Source organism: Battus philenor, unplaced genomic scaffold, assembly GCF_028537555.1.
Source record: "Battus philenor isolate CCGP_79_NKW_IND1 unplaced genomic scaffold, ilBatPhil1.0.hap1 SCAF_27, whole genome shotgun sequence".
NCBI classification, from domain to species: Eukaryota; Metazoa; Arthropoda; class Insecta; order Lepidoptera; family Papilionidae; genus Battus; species Battus philenor.
The window spans coordinates 8214367-8232712 of record NW_027181690.1 but is presented as its reverse complement, the minus strand read 5'-3'; the positions used below and the strand labels follow the sequence as shown (position 1 = coordinate 8232712).

At 34.4% G+C, this 18346-nt stretch overlaps 1 protein-coding gene across 1 annotated transcript in view; it reads left to right on the top strand.

The window, feature by feature from the left end:
* The window catches only part of B4, a 170766-nt gene that overhangs the window by 121138 nt on the left and 31282 nt on the right, over nucleotides 1-18346 (top strand). The window contains exon 3 of the mRNA XM_068768841.1: nucleotides 16848-16985. Within this exon, the coding sequence (XP_068624942.1) occupies nucleotides 16848-16985 (138 nt within the window). The remainder of the gene's footprint in view (nucleotides 1-16847; nucleotides 16986-18346) is intronic.

Sequence of the window (18346 nt, the reverse complement as noted above, 5' to 3'; positions counted from 1 at the left end):
CAAAGATTTCCAATATTACCGGCTGATAATGGCCAGCATCTAGCGTTTTCCGAAGACCTTGTAAAGGTCATCCTTTCACCTTGTGGTAGATGTCGCTGGACTTGCCTGTCCACTGGTCTCCACTCGAGGAAACTGTATACTGGTTTACAATTTTACTCCAGTCTATTAATGCTAGAAAATAATCATACCATAAATTTAACAAAATCAACAAACAAATATGAACATGTAAAGCTATTTTAAAGGAGCCCATTTTGATGCCATAATTTATCAAATAGGACCCTATTCAAAATCTATTAGAATCAATATTTCATATGAATAGAACATCTAATTAAATAAATCTAAACAAAAAGGCAGTTTTGATATCTCAAACATAAACTGATAAAAAGACAATTACTCAAAAAACTTCCCAGGAATATACCTAATAGTTTACCGAATTTCCACCGCTATTGGATATATGAATTTTAAATCCATCGAGTACAGGCGGAAACACATTTATTTAAAAATGTATAAATATTTAAAAAATATAGGCTGCACTGCACTTCTCATGAACTATAAGTGTAAAATACACGAATTGCTTGGACCAAAGCCGTAGCTTGCGATTCCAAGTCGAAGTAGTAACAAGGCAACCATTGCTCAGACTATGTAAACATTTTATCGGCTCATTACAACGCTAAGTGCATCTCGGCTCCGTTTGTCCCGTTCCAGCTATTGTATGATAAGTCTGCTGTGTTCAGGCGACGTCGTCACACGTCCGCGTCGCGTTGATTGGCAGTGAATCGGTCGACAGCGCACTGACACCTATATCTCCACTATCGAAAGTCTGTCAACACATAATTTAAAACATATCCTTAATTTCTATTGTATACAATTTCTTATTACACTCTATTCCAACGTTATACATCATACGTTGTGCCTTGTCTAGAATTTACCGTTTCGTACGAATAGAAAATTATATGCATACGTATAATTCAAAACATGGTAATTTGTAATAGACATAAAATTGTTAAAGAAGTGAGTGCTTATTTGCTATCAATTAATGTATGGTTCGCCTCATCCAAATATTAATGGTTTTCGAAGTAATAAATAACCTATTAAATACCCTTTCTTTTTAAATTCAGATTGCTATATTTTTAAATTCCTTATTTTTTGCTTACTGTTCCTGCAGACTTTGTTACTGCCGATAGTTATGGGCCTGTAGCATTCCAATAGAAAAATTAATTAATGTTTCATATTTTAGAGTTAACATTTGTAATGCACAAACGTTTCATCCAGCCCTTTAAAGGTTTTTACTTATAACTAACCACATTGTATACAATCTTATTCGATACGGAAAAATAAAGCTCGTAGTGTATAAACGAGCGAGAGGAAATAACGCTGTGCGTATAATCAAATTCGTATGAAGCAATACGCTACGTTCAATGGTACTAACACACCGTGAAATGCCATACGCCGGAACTGCAGCATCCTCGGAGTCACGCCTTCTGCTATCTTATGTCATCACTTCACCGACGTCACTTCCGGTTGGCAGATAGATTTAAGCGATGCTTATTATGAAATATGTTATTTATAAATCTTTATAAACGCTACGTAGGAACCAACCTGCCAACACGGCACTACAATATGGCCTCTCACCAAGCCTTAGTAACAAAATTACAGTCTCTCAACAAACTATGTAGGGGACTATACTCGGAATTTCTTTGCAGGATGGAATCAAGAATGAGGACCGTAGACCCATGAATGTAACCGAAATAGCCTAGCGGATTAACAAGTTGAAGTGGCATTGTGCAAAACGAACATAGCCCTCACTGGTTCGTTGTGTGACTTAAGCTTGCTTAAGAGGTCTGAAGTGAGAGACCGCGTTTTACTGCCGTAAGTCATCACCGGTGCGGACAATTTTAGGCTGCTTTTCAAGGTCCAGGAAGACAGAAACACAATTTTTATGATTAATAATTATTTGCTTTGTGGAGCACGAATTACACGCATACAGTGTTTTTAAAGATAACAAAACGTCGGTAAATCAGTACCACGTCTATGAAGTTTACTGACTAGCGCCATCTAGTAAGTTCTAAGAGAAATATGAGAAAACAATTCAATGTATTTACCAACTGGTAACAAATATTTGTTGCAGATCTTTATCTTAAAGGACTATGGGATATTGGACGGGAAGATGTTTCGAGTATAACTATGTTATCATAGTTATACTCGAAACATCTTCCCGTACATACAGGGTGATTCGTTATAGGTGTAAAAACTTCAAAGAGATGAACGTATAGCACAATTCTCAGAACAAAGCTTTCAAAATTTTACACCTATTTTCAATATACCTATACAAAGTGATCACTGTGGAATGCGATAGGCTAATGACTTCTAATAATAAATTTTAATGTGTAGTGATCTGAATAATGAAAGATGCTTTTTCTTGTTACTTTATTTATTATTTCTAAAACTGTTGATTTTTTGAATAAGGTTTACCTAATTGACAACAAATGAGCTATACATTTATCCCGTTAAAGGTTTTACACCTATAGCCTGTATATTTATATGCAATCTCAAATATAGATGCAAATAGCTAGTTTACATTGACCGTAAATATTATTAACAATTAAACTATATGCAGTTTCAATACGCTAGCTCTCCAAGGCAATAACTGTAGCAGGCCGATATCTTTAAAAGGATCTTCGGCAACTCCATCGGTGCCGCGCTGTAGCCTAGATCTTAGGCATTCGCTGATAAAAGCTGCGGTCTATCTGCACCGATCTTTAGTCGGATTGAGGTCGTTCACTTGCCGGTACGATGGCCGTGTCTTACTGTGTTGCGGACTTCGTCGAATCGTTTTAAAACGTAATACCCGTTTCAAATTATCATGCGCTTTTTTATATTACCTCCGCAAGGATAAAGGTCCTCTCTAACACTGCTATATGAAATAATACATGATATTTTCTTTTATAGTTAGTGAACAGTATTGATATTATAAAACCTAGTGTTCATCTTTCAGACACCGAACTTGCTAGCTATCTAAGTCACAGACTACATAACTAAGCTAAGTATTACTGAACTAAGATATTAATTATAAAACTAAGTGCCTTAGCGAAATTTTTATTGTCAAAAGACCTGAAGTCAAATAGAAAGAATAAATTGTAAAACATGTTTCATTTTATTAATTAATATCTAATATAAGCACTGATTTCTTACGAAAAAAAATATACACGCTTTATGATTTCCAGCACATGTGATTGTGCTTTGACAAACGGAACAGATGTTTTTATTTACTCTGCGGTTTTTACCTATAGGATAAGTAAAATGTTGTTCTTACCACTTTAAAGAAATTACCTTAATAAGGATATGAAAAAAATATATTAAAATTGTTCAAGTCATTTTCAAGTTACGCGTAGTAAAATATTTGATGGTTCGTTCTATTTATTGTATCAAAAGGTAATTTATCTTTTGAAACAATCAATCTTACACAAAAGTTAATACCGGATGTAAACATATAGAATTATTATAACTTTTATTGAATTCATTTAATTTAATATATATTATAGAGTTTTATGTGCCAAGTGCTTAAAAGGAGACTCGATAAGTATTATAAAACATAAATAGCTACTGAAGTGTAATAAATAATTAAATTAATAAAATAAAAATAGCAATGAAACAAATTATAAGTAATCAGGGGGCACACGGCTTATAAAGTGCCCGTATAACTATACCGTACCAGATAGCGATCGTGAGCCCTGCGCATGCGCAGATGCGCTGATACGCGTGACACTAACGAATTACTTAATAAAGAACTGGCGGTACACTGCTTACAGTACTTATATCGCACATATAATGAAAATGCGTACGTTTATTTTGCTTTATAAACACCGGTGCACATGGTATTATTCCTGGTTTTATAAATAGAATTGTAAGTGTAAGAAAAACTTCTTTTTCTTCTGAACACATTTGTAGAGTAAGTACAGAATCTAGCTGTTTATACCCATATATTCATTTTAAAAATTTTATAAACACTGTAAATATCGCAATGTCCGAAGACGAAGGTGTTTGACCAAATAAATTAGTTCATATTGGCTTATGAAACCTGTCATGAAAAGTTCTTGCGCCTACTAGAGGGCGCCACTGCTTGTGTTTCAAAGCGACAAATTCGTGAATTGCAAGATACTCGTTATGAAATCTAATTGAATCTCGTTATGAAACATAAATGAAGTAATCTACTTCAAAACAATAAGGAAATGAAGGAGCATCAAATTGTTTCTGATCTCTCCGTATAATTATATACTGTCTTGTTAAGTTGCCGAATCGTTGATCTCTATCGTTATAAGTTTTGATAACTTAATTTATTCGTTTTAATAACCATTCAATACAAGGAAAAAATAATTTTGAATGAAATGAAAGTTTTTTATTATAATTTGAAACGAATAGATTTTGGAAGTTTTATGAATTGAAATTGGATTACCGAATGCATATTTATCTAAAGTTCAAATATTTTTTTTATTACTCGTACAACTGTATCCAGTTTTGGACAGGGTTTTACATTCTTAATATGCTGTTTATTTTCTTATTTTATAATCGTTTTCAATTTTTTTCACAGCAAGATTTTATATTTACTGCATTATTTCCTGTTTTTTATATATATATATATATATATATATATATATATATATATATATGTAGGTATATATTATTACTATCTCCATATTTTGTTATTTTTTGCTACGGTTTTATTTAATTACGTCCGAAACTATGGCCCTGCTGTATTTTAAAAAACGCAGAACGATCTTTTTCGTCATTCATATAGACGAGGCGATACTGTCCTCACTATTAAAGTTCAATCATTGGCAAATAATGGAAACAGTAAAATCATTTTATGAATTATTTATAATATTATATTTTGACATATCTGCTGGTTAGAGGGCAGAATTCTACGGTTGTTTTGCGCAGAAATAGTTCATGTTCTTGCAAAACAAGTTTCTTTTGTTTATTAAAACAAAATTTTTAAACTTTAATAATCCAAACCCACTCGCTTAGGAAGCATTCGGCAAACTAAAAAAGGTCTTCTCGTCTAAATCCTCAGTGCCTAAAGATGAAAGTCTACTACTATTATGTTACCATTGAAAGCCTTATGAGCCTATGAATATGACTATGGTTAAGTTCACAGTTGCTTAACTAGCCACGACGAGGGTTATTCTCGTAATTCTTAAATGACAATAAATTAGGAATGAGGAGATTCGTAGACGAAAATAACCGATATAGCGTATAAGCAAGTTGAAGTAGCAGTGGTCACCCAAATAGCACGCAAAACAGCTAGCCGCCGAAGCCTTAAAATTCTTAAGTAGGGACCATGGACTGACAAGCGCACCGTAGGACATCTACCTACTACGTGGACAAACATATAACCTTGTTTAAGGTCATCAGAGAATGCTGGATGCGCTACCAACGGATCTTCTTAAACTAAGAGGAGGCCTTTGTCCAGAAGGGAACGTGCGCACTAACGCAGTTTAAACTTTTATGCCTGTTTATACTTATAATTATGGCGGCATTAACTAACATCATTATCGCATAAATTAAAAGTGCGTCTAATGTTGAAACATTGGTCCGAGAGAATTGTCAAGTACTAACCTGACAAGGAAATCCTTGGCAAAGGAAAAACAAATTAAGGATATGATGATGACCGATCTGGTGACCCGACATAGTTTTAAAGGCAAATCGGCCTACAAAAGTATGGAAATGGTTGTTAAGGATCACTTTTTGAGACTATAAAAATATTAAAAGATGTACAATGATTTGTCGGACAAAAAGTTATAAATTTAAACGAAAACATTATCAGTGTTTCCGACTATGAATTTATGAACGCTTAGACTTTTTATTAACTTAAAAGATAAAATAAATAAATTAGCATTTCTGGCGATAGCCAGTCGGGCCTAAAATAAAAACAAGAGTTAGGAACTTATTGCAAAAATCTTATATCGTGGTAACGTTCGAACCTGAAATTAGCCTGTGGGATCATCGGAGATTGTTGTTATTTTATTAACGTGCATTTTTAATTTTTTTTTTGGCTGCATGAAGTTCAAAAGGTACAGGTGGAGGTCGATTCAAGTGCGACGAATCTTTCGATGCCTTAGTATAGATAATCCGCTACAGCGATTCTCCTAGTCCGATGAAGATGTGATGGGGTCATATTTAAAGTTCACTTCACTTAATTATCTTAATATTGTTAAATAAAACGTTTAAATCGTTCACTTAATGCTTTCTCAGGGGTCTAATCATCACCATCATTATCATTTCATCCAAAAGTCCACAGCTGCACGAACGGATCTCACATAAATTTTCTATAACTACTTCTTCCGACTTCTACCGTCGACCTTCAGTATGTCGTTTGTTCACCCTGTAGATGGACAAACGACAGGTGGTTCGAACAAGGCATGAGTTACATTTTTTGACACACATAGTGATTGTTTATAGGTGCAAAAGCTATGTAGAGATGAATTTATAGCTGTTTGTCAGCAAAAAGCTTTAATAATGATACACTAATTTCCAATAACCCTATATAAAGTGATTACTCTAAATAGGTTACATTAATTTATTTTTTTCTATTAGAATGCCACAGGCCTATAACTTTTGGTAATAGATACGAAATTGCCAAATAGCCATAATTAATATTGAAGTATCTGAATTTTGAAAACGCTTTTTCATACTACATCATCATTAAGTTATTTATTATCTATGAAACCATTAATTTTTGGATAAGGTGTACCGTACATTCGAGTTGTAGATTCAGAACCTTATAGCTTTCACATTTATGACCAATCACCTTTTATAACATTAGTTCTTGGTGACCTTAAATTTGACTTAATTTACAAACTTAACTAAAACATAAGTTAGAATCGGAGCCTATTAACAAAATATTTTAGAAGATGGAAGATAGACGGTAAATGAAAGATATTAACGTGGTATATCTTTCGTTTTATTCGAATATGATAATAAGAGTTTGCCGATCGACAATAACAAGTGAAATGTTTCCGATATATAAGAGGGTTGCTTTTGCTGTCTATATAAACCCTTGTTACTTTGTATTCACTATAAGGTTATCATCGCTGCTCATCTGATCACTTTTAAGTATACTAATACAATAATTTTCTAAATAAGTTAATACTATATCGATATTATTATAGAAACTCATCATTATTAACTTTCTAACAACAGACTTATCCCAACAGTAGAAACAATAAAATGGTACCAATATCAAAATACGTATCATTATAATCATTTCAGGTCGAAGGCGGTAGGTTCACGGCTGAACATACGCCGTAGATTTCCAATAAGACTGATTTGAAGAGGCTTGCATCTAGAGTCTTTCAAAAGCCTTAACAAGATCGGCTGTAAACCTTTCGCTGAGCTTGTCAATCCGTGGTCTCCTCTCCCTAATTCTATGTTTCCAGCGGACATCTATTCTGTGCGTTGGGACATACCGACATTTACTTTTATTCGTCTAAGAATCCCTGCATGCCTGATTCGTTCTTATAAAGAAATCCCGTATTTAGCCCTCTCTTTACCCCATTCTTCTCAATTATTAGATTGTGACGTTCTTACAGAGCTCCAGATTTAGAGACCCCATTTCAATTCTTTTTATTAATTTGTAATAATTGTAAATCATCATTGGTAACATAAATATTTCATAACAATTATTGTACACTATAGGCCTACCCCAAAAACTACTATAGCATTCAAGAGTTTTTAGTCAATCAGAATGTATGCAACTTTGTTGACTAATTTCATCGTCGTTTCAGCCCATAAATGCCCACTGCATGATAAGGACTCCCCAAAGATGTCTATGGGGATATATCATAATTTGCACTCCTGGCAGACGGGTTGGCGATCGCAGTACGGTATTATAGTACGCAGAGGAAACTGTCCATTCTCTGAAAATTTGTTTGTGAGCCTTGCACTTGCACAAAAGGAATCGAACCCGTGACCAGCGATCGGAAATCTCAACCTTATACCGCTGGAATACCACTGCTCTAAAAAATTTTGTTTTCTATAAAAAAATACAGTACTTACACATACATTACTTAACGCACGCAGAACATGATTTCATTTGATATCTTAGATCTTCCTTTTCTTAGTTTTAAATGTAAACTTAAAAGTAAATTATTAAATAAATCTTATACCATTTAAGAACTTTTAGTTTGTCCAAATGCGTAGAACTTGGTTTCTAGTCATTCATTTCATAGTCATTTACATGGTTGATTTTATAATGAATACATCAAACATTTAAAAAGAGCAACTGCAGCTTCTTGCCGGCTCTTCTCAGCACATCAGCATTCCGAGCCTGTGGTAACTTACTACTTATAATGTTAAAATAATCGACGATTCAATAGTGCGTGTAAATGACTACTTGAATAAAGATATTTAGAATTTGAATTATCAAGCGCATCCCTACGTCCGGTAAAAAAGGTATATATCTATGGTCGATCGCGCCCGGTTGAGGGCGGGGCAAAGCGGTCGTCCTTGGAGGAAGGTCGGCGAGCGCGCGTTCCATGGTTTTTTAACTCATAAAAATTGCCCATAAAGCGTCGTCCAGACCGGCGGTACAGAGCAGCTTTTCACAGAGCCCATCATTTAATATATACTAGAACGCATTATTCTCTCATGAAGTATTAAAAAATAACCCACGATTATCTCTGGTTATGAAGCTTGATGATGTTCTGATAAATGATTCCCTATGTACCATTGTTCTTACTATCACATTGCTAAAAATTATTTTATGAAATCTATTCTTGCGAAAACAGATACGAATAAGTCATCTGCTGAAAAAGATTAATACTTCGTCATATAAAGTTGTATTAATATCTTTAAACTAGGTTGGCTGTAGTCATAGTTTTGTCATCGTCGTCGTCGTTTCAGCACATAGACGGCCAATAAGAGACGTACCAAAATTCCACGCTTGGCAGGCGAGTTGGCGATCGAGGTGTGTTATTATGGTACGCTGATAACGCTCTTGCTTGTTAGCATCAGCAGAGCTGATTAATATAGTAATTTTTTTAACCGAATTTCTACACATACAACATTCTATCTCAGTATCCATAGATATATATTGTCTACAGTATTAAGTCCTATATTTCTTTATTTATAAAGTTTTAATAATATATCTGTTTTCGTATAGAAAACATCTTTTTCTTTCAAATGCACTGAATAACCTTTTACAAAATTATTTATTTACATTTATTTATTTTAAATAGCTACTCCAACTGCGTAATACAATGTAAGTTTAAATTAGCAGTAGTTCGCCTATTGTATGTTTACACAACCCTGGCCATTATGCTAGCTTGTATATGAATCTTAATAAATAAATAAAATGTTGAAACAATCATATTGAATATTATATGTACATAATTTTACATCTTTCAGTCATAGGATGTTAATCAGTACTTGACAAAAGCGTCACGTTTATATTTCTTATAAGACCTTTTAGAGGCTTCCATTTACTGTCTTCTAACCAAGATGGTTTGTCCACTTTGTGAGTGGAAGCCCTGCGTTGCGCTTGCCGGTTCGTGATCTCTACTCCTGAACCTTAAAACACTAGTGGCTATCTGTTTTCCGATATGTGACCTGCTCACGGGCACTTACTTAACTTACCAATGTCGATTCCTTTCATTCGTCTATGGATCTCCGCATTCTGTTTTTCACGTAGATTATTTTTTGATTAGATCTTGTAAATGAATCCCCAGGATAGCCCTCTTCATGGCTCGTTGAGTGACTTTTAGCTAGCCAATGATGATTAAGTGATGATGGTGATGACAAAAATTAACAAGACACTACATTGTAGGTGTATATAATACACTTTCAGTATGCGAATGAGGGTATCGAATCCTCTAAACTGTCATCAATATGGACAACATGGGCACGCTGTAAACTAACTAACAAAATTACTGTTTTTATCACATGACAAGTCTACATGAAAAATAATACAGCAATAAAGTCAAAAAATTTTAAACCAATATCCTCGTTTAAGATTAACAAAAAAATGTTTATTGAATGTAAATTCTCACCGCGTTTTCGTCACACGTGTCGGATGTCGGTATTGGAACAAATCGAAATATCCAAATCGTTTAAGGAAAACGATCGTTTCTATTGCCTCCTTAAACAAGTGAGTAATAAGAAATTCTTTATCAGTGAATAATAGTTCCCGCTACAGCAGTACGCATTTTAAATAATCAGATGCAATAATTGCGGATATGGTAAAACAAATATTAGTGAACAACTTAGGTTTTTTGATACAAAAATGACGCAAAAAATTATTCGACTCGTTTAGAATACAAGGCTTTTAATAATTATGTTTGTGCTTCACTAAATCGATGAAAGAGTCTTGCTTTAAATCCTTAGTACGAAAGTTTATCAAGTGATTTGTGTTGTCTGGGGGCATTTTTCTTCCAGAGACCAACTAGATAGGTAACTTACCCATAAACGTAGAATTTAACCGTTACTACGCTTCTAATTTGAAGACGTAGAAAATGTCCTATAGAGACATTATTTTAAGGTACAAGATTATAAGCGTTGTATATTTTGAAATACAAAATACTTTATATAGCCTTTTCATTATCAGCGAACTCTCTGATTTAACTCGACTTGGCAGCGTTCACGACCCTGCAAAACATCTTCCCGTAATATCTCTCAGTGACTTGAGACGAAAATTTACCAATACGAAAATGACCAATGTCTGTGAGCAGTAATGACGTACGGCATCTAAACGTGGCCCTTCGAGCCTGTTTGATAAGCTCACAGTTGCTCAACTAGTCATGGAGTAAGCTATTATCGGGATTTCTTCACGAGATCGAATGAGGGTTAATCGGATTCTTAGACGAACGAAAGAAACCGGCATAACTGAACTATATCCGTTAGTAATTTAAAGCGTCATTGAACCACATGGCGCACAGAACGGATGATCGCCAGGACCTTAAGCTTTGAGAGTACCACTCTGCCACGGACCAGCAAACGGAGCCTAGGAAATCCACCCATAAGGCGATTTTGTTAAGGTTATCGAAATATACTGGTTGCAGGCCACTTCCAAGCGGATCTGTTGAAAATCTAGGGAGGATGCCTATATTCAGCAGTGGATGTCCTGCGGTCAAAATATACTCTCTGATCTTTCTCTCTCTCTCTCTTCTATTTCGCCATTTTGGTAGTAAGAAATAACAATATCATATTGAAATGTGGTCATATATTGATAAAAAATGCATCATAACACACTCAGTAATTCCAATGTTTTCTACGCGATTGTACTCAAATTTTAATAGCGTAACGCAGAATACAAGATGTATGCCGTGATGCCGAACACATTGTACATGAGGGTCATCGTCAAGTCAGCCGATAGACGCCCACTGTAAGACATAGATCTCTGACTGGTCTTGCATTACCCACGCCGCATCTATACGCTCGCAATATGAGGGTGCTAATCACAAAAATGTTGCCCACATTTTATATTTCAAAAGCCTGGCTGCAGACAGGATGTATCACTCAATAAGAATGCGATTAATAAAAAAAAATCGAAAGTTATTCAGTTGAAGTGGCGAAGTCGCTAGTGAGACGGAGTACGGTGAACAGTACCCATACGCGGCGGTCATTCAATGCCAATCACGCGGACACCGGCGGGCGTGTCGCAAGCGCGATGCCGCTCTCCATACAATACCACGCGTTGACAATAAATAGTCGGCGATCGTATTAAATTTACTTAATGAGACGTCTCTCCGGTAAGTGATATCGGAAACAGGTAAAGCCGTATGCGCGCGTTGAAGGCTTACAAAAACATGCTTTTTTAAAAATAAAACAAATTACACATATGTGGTAAAATATAGCTAGATCCTCGAGTTATACGATGTATCTAGAATCTTCGGTTCTTAACGCTAAAGGTAAACATAACCATTGGCATCGTTATTAACAAACATGAATGAACGCTGTATCATAAGATATCTTAGACCTTCCTTGTCTTAGTTATAAATTTAAAATCAAAAGTATAATAAAATAGATAAAAATAATGGAATGAAAAGTACATTAATAAATAAACCTTATGATAGCATTCAAAATTAATTAGTTGTTCGAAATGCTTGGAAATAAGTAATGTGTACATCTAAAATTGTTAAATTTCATTTAAAATAAGCAATTGTTGAGTTTCCGGTTCTTGGCATTCTGAACCATTGGTAGAAAAATGCATAATTGAAGCTGAAAGTTTTTGATTTTATTGTCAATTCTAGAATAAGTTTTTATACCGTGTAATTATTGTAATCATTATTTTTTTCTTATATACTTTTTGTTTGGTGTCGGATTTCGCACCTTGTATTACACATTGATAGGATGTGGTTTTTAGTTTATTTTACATAACCCGACCACCGTCAACAACTAAAATAAACTTTTATTTATTATTCTCGGCTTAAATTAACATGATAATATATGATGCCCTGAGTAATAATAACATACTTCGATCCACTATCACTTGTACCAGAAATTGATTTATTTTAGATTAATAATAAATTTAAGATGGGTTTACTGATTCGAGAAGTGGTCCCTTACGTTGGGCCTTATAAGATGGCTCATGGCTACCCAGATAGCAACGGAGAGAGCTAAGCTCGAAGTTTGGCTGTGAAATAGAATCAGAAATAAGAAGATCCGCAGAAGAACGAAGTTCCGCCTACGTAGCTCGAAGAATTGCTCATCTGAAGTGACAGTGGACCAGGAACATCGCTCGAGCAGCCAAGTCTATTGGATCTGAAACGTTCTTAAGTGGTGACTTTGAGCCGGTTGCGAGAAGTCGCTGGATGCAGGCAGATGGGTCTTCGTGGTATTCTTTGGAAGAGGTTATACCTTGCAGTGGGCGTCTATCCGCTGGAAAAAGAAGAAAAAAATTAAACGTATAGATAGGATCATTAGTAAATTCTGTAGCTCTTAAGTTTTCTTATGACTATTTTGTACCATCTATGATTTGAATAAAACATTAAAAACAGTGAAAAAACAGGAAATTAAGACATATCTTTCGAGTTTTACTTAAATTTTATTATAACGTGGTATCATTAGGAATACATACATGACAATTGGATACGAGGAATACAACATTTATTGGTGACTTATTGCGTTATAAAATATGAAGGGTAGCATATAAGGACAGATAACCTTAGTAAGGTCGTCAGAAAACACACGCAGGCCGCTTCCAACCGGTGTTATAGAAAATCTATAAGAGCGTATGTTCAGCTTTGATGATAATGATTAAAATCTATTAACCAAGCCTTATAATGTGTCCATTATTCGCAAACAGCTCTTTTCGTAGGGAGATAATAAAGTCAATGGAATTATGAATATTTTAATTAAATGTAGCTGAAACGTTACTGGTTTATTTCATTTTACGCCACAAGATAGAACTCAACAGGTTTATTTACTACAAAAATCGATCTGTAAATCAGAGTATATATTACATTATTATTACTTCGCAAGCAAAACATCATTCCGTACGACTCGTCACTTTATATAACATCAAGTATGGAGATATAAAATAGGGAGATGTACAGGTTGATTGACTATATGTATAAAAGAGTTAAACGCGTGATTGTCTCATTTGTTTTCAACCATCGTGTTACATCTTGTCAAAAAATCAATGGTTTCAAAAACGAGCTATACATTTTTAAAACTTTATAACTTTTACATACATCAATAACTAATAACCTTGTACGTCGATGTAACCGCGTTGTACAATTGGTTGAAAAAAATATATATTCTTGTGGTGTGGCGAAACTGGAAGTAAGAGAGTTTGTTGCAATTACCAAATTATTTCAGTGATACGCATGTGGACAAAGCTAACACCGCTCTTTAATAAGCACTAGCGAGGCTATTTTTCTGACAAATAATAGCAACTGGCCATTATATCCGTATAATATTTCTTTTTATCATTTTTGAAAACTTATTATTAAGGCTACAGTTTGACAGTTATGAAGGGGTTGAACAATTGTAAGCTTTAAAAAGTTATTTAATTACTTTTTATGAACTCAGATAATGTTAAAGAAAATACTACTTTCTTTCGCCATTCGACAACCAACTGGTCTCGTTGGGAACGATTCCGGATCATATATCATAGGGAACCTCAAACTTCGACCTCCAGTGCTTACGCTATCCCATCTAGTGGTCAGGCAATAGCAACCTACTAAGTCAAGGTTCAGCACACGCGAGCGCTTTTGTATCGCCATAAATGGATATAATCGGCGTGTGACGTCCGAAGGTTGCAAGTCCCTTCGTGGGGCCCATTAGCGTAATCACTTTATGGAGCGTCAGTCAAAGCGATCTAAGAGCTCATGGACCTCCCAATACGATAAAATAGTAATATGTAGCGACCCGAGCCAAGGCTCCCCAGGAAGCCATCGAGCTTCGCTACTTGAAAAAAGGTTTTAGTCTAGACCTGTTTCCTGTTTCATCGTTTCATGCCACTTAGCAGCAGTGAAAGTTAGTTAAAAAAAGTCTTGATTATAAAAATAAAAGCGTTGGAACAATAACATTTTTGTCTGATATTACTAAAAAAGTTTAATTAAATACGTTTTTTATACTCTGTACTATAAAGTCCGCTTCTAAAACGTTTAATTTTGGGATCGCAGTGACTGTGTCGTATCTAGTCTGTAACAGTGAGAGTGTCCACGATCGCGAGCAGACTTTTTGCGGCGAGCGGGCGCGGGCTAACAACCGCGTTATGCGCTGCCCGCCTTTTTACAAGCCCATTATACTACGTCTATAGCCCACAGAGTGCAATTTGATAGAGCGCCATCTGTTGATAGAGAACTGAAATGTTTTCATTGCTTCATATCATTGTTTCCGACGTCAATAAACAACAAAGTTACACATCGAAATATATAATAATGTACCATATTAATGCATTTAGAACAATAGTTAGCTAAGGAGCATCTGCAAAAAGATTTATTCTACCAAGAACAATCCGAAAGACATGTCTAAAATATTATTATCTTTATTTCAGATGTAATACTGCTAGATATAAAACTTTTTCAGAGACTTCCAATAGGATCGGTTGTAGACGAGCTCCATTCAGCGTCTTCGGACGATCTAATCAAGGTCGACTGTCCACCTCGTAGATTGAGGTCCTGCGCTGTGCTTGCTGACCTGTGGTCTCTATTCCAGAACCTCTAAGCCCCAGCGGCCATCTATTCTGCACGCTATATGACCTCCTCCATGCTACTTCGACAACGCAATTGGCTTCAATTATATCAGTTACTTTCGTTCGTCTATGAATTTGCTTTTTCCTGATATCATCTAGCAGATAAAACACGAGTACAGTCCTCTCCATTACTCATTGAGCGATATTAAGCTTGTCAATGAGACCCTGAGATTCAAGAGTTTTTAGTTCATCGAAATTTTGTGGAACTTCGTAAATCGATTCCTTTGCATGATTGATGCTGTTTCTGGCCAGCTGGCACCTATAATGTTAAAATAATCGACGATTCAAATGTGTGTATAAAAAGATATTTTGAATTTGAAATTCGAATTTAAATCGAGCGTCTATCACCGCACAAGTGGTTCGTGTTAAAAGATCGTATGTAAATAAATATATAAACACTATCATAATATTCTTCTTTTGTTTAATTTTATTTACAACTATGTAGAACTGTTGCCGCGGGCCGTGTAATTTCTACTTGTTAAACAGGAAAACGATCTCACACCGGTGAAAGAATGCAACAAAAACACGCAAGGGGTTACCGCAGTGACCTTTGTTGCGTCAGTTGGTCGCGAGCGAGTGTTGCCATTTCAGTCGAGGCCCGGGCTCGCTTCATGCGACCTGACGTTACGATTCCCTCGCTTTTTGCGATGAATCTACTGAATTAAATTTCACTTGGTACATTTCTAATTACAGTCGTTATGTACGTTTAAATGTCACAGCAGATGTAAGGAATATAATAAGAAATAAACCATTAAAAGGGCCTTCCCATATGCATGTTTTCTTATTATTATTTAAAGTAGATGTCAATTTTCAGTAAATAATAAATAAATAAATATGTCTGAAATTAACCAAAAGATATTGTGATATTTCTACTTGCTTACACTTCTATATTTAATAATCTTGGTAAATATCATACTAGCATAGGCGGACTATATTATATACAAACAGGCGAATTGACTCTATGTCTATATAATTTATATTTCGTTAAAAATACATCAGTGCATAGTTAAATAAATAAAAAATTGTACAGCAAGTTATTGATTATGAATACTAGATGCTTGTATTTTTAACCATTATAAAAACGACGTATTTTTATTATATACGAGTATATATATTTTTATAGACCAAGATACTTCGATTGATAAAAAAAAATTAATACAAGAAAAGAGTATGTTAAAAAAAAGAGTATGTAAAAAAATTTTCTAAGACATTTTGCTTTCAGGAAATAGAGCAACTAGCGCCATCTATCGGTGAATAGAATAATTTTCTTGTTAATATATTTTTGAATTATTTTGCTTAAGTTATATAATTATAATTATTAAGTACCTAATTAAAAATAAGATTTGATACCTTTTATAATTTTTATAATTGTATATCTTCAGATAGACGTCCTACGGCTGAAATTATGATGATGATTTTCACGATTTGACCTAACCCCCAATGTAATTTTTTTTATGAACGCAGACGTGACATCAACCTACAATTATTATTTTTTCTCTTTAATTTAGTTATACTTGGAAGATGTAACATATATCTTCTAAGTATATATTTTTCTTTGGATGACCTCAAACCCTAAAATGTTCTATTAAAAATTTTACTACGTTTTTCAGCTATTATTGGACATATATTAAGTTGAATGTTTTTGTTGTAGGATGGTTTTCGGCGTGTGGCTGCCGCGGTGGTGCTTTGGCAGCAGCGCGGGGGTCCATCGCAGCTCTGCTCCGCACGCGGGCCTTCGCCCTCGTGTCGCCGCGTGCGATATCCGCCTATCGAGCCCGACCGGCTTCAGGTAAAAGAACCTTAGTAATTTCAAAATTATATATAAATAATAAAACTCAAAATTTTATCATAATTAGTGACAAAGAATGCTTAAGCACTTTTCGTAAATAAATCACTTTCATTTTCCCATGAGATCACTGTAACAGTAGTAGAAAATCTTGATCATAATTAATTTAAAATACAATAGGTCGTTCATGTCTTGTTTCATCATTTAGTGCCGTTGAATATTGTTTGCTGTTTTTTATTCCGTTATAAACGTTTAAATATAAGCTACTTAAGGCCTGGTTTGTGTACACATACAATGGGCAATAATAATTCATTTTGTGCTCTGTAACATAAAACTACGGTAATGCCTTTTGCGTGCCTATTTTAATAAATAAATAAAAAGGTATATCTAAGACAGATAATGTCCCCCAGTGATCAAAATTCAAAATAATTACTACTGAATGTAGAAAATATTGAACAATAAAGGAAATAATGAAAAGCAAATAATAACTAGGCTTCAAAATAGAGAAAAAAACGTAAAGAAAACCATAAAACAAGACAAAAAGCAACTAGCAAGGTGTCAGAGAGCCATGGAGATAAAACTAAGAAACAAAGTTTTAAATAGACATACAAGGAAGAACAAAGCTATCTGACATCTTGACACGAATTGATCAATAACATGGAGGTGGATTAATCATATACTCAGAAGCAAAGATTTAAAATGCAACAAAATGATGCCTGTCTGGTACTTGAGATGGACATACAACGTTAGACTTCATGTGGCGTACGGTAGCAGCTAACTGGAGGCATTGGAAGACGTTGGAACAGGCCTTTGCCCTAAGACACACCGAAGTAAGAGATATTTTTATGAAAACTAAATTGGTTGAAAAAAGTTGTAAAAGTGTGGAAATATAATCTATTTATTACTATTATTTATTACCTGTATGTGTATATAATGCATTCTCATTCCGATACAAGTACGACCCGTGTTAATAACAGTCAAAAGTCAAAATTGTTTTATTTTATAAATAACCTATTGCTCAATATACTTAATACTACTTTCTAAAATTCAATAACAAATAAAATATAAAAATTTGTAAATAAAACTTTTTATATAACAGATCGAAGCATTATTGCTAAATCTGTAACAAAACTTACACAGGATAACTGTTTCAGTAAATTGTAATATTTTAAGTAATAAATGCAACCTATAATTACATGTTACATATATTTCTGAGTGATCACAAACACTTTTTTTAATATTATACATTGTCATTTTGTTATTATTTCAGAAAACTATTTCCATTTATAGATTCAAGTTTAAACTCGTTTTTTTATATATTTCTTACATTGTATGCAAAAGAGAATAACATTTTTATAAGAAGT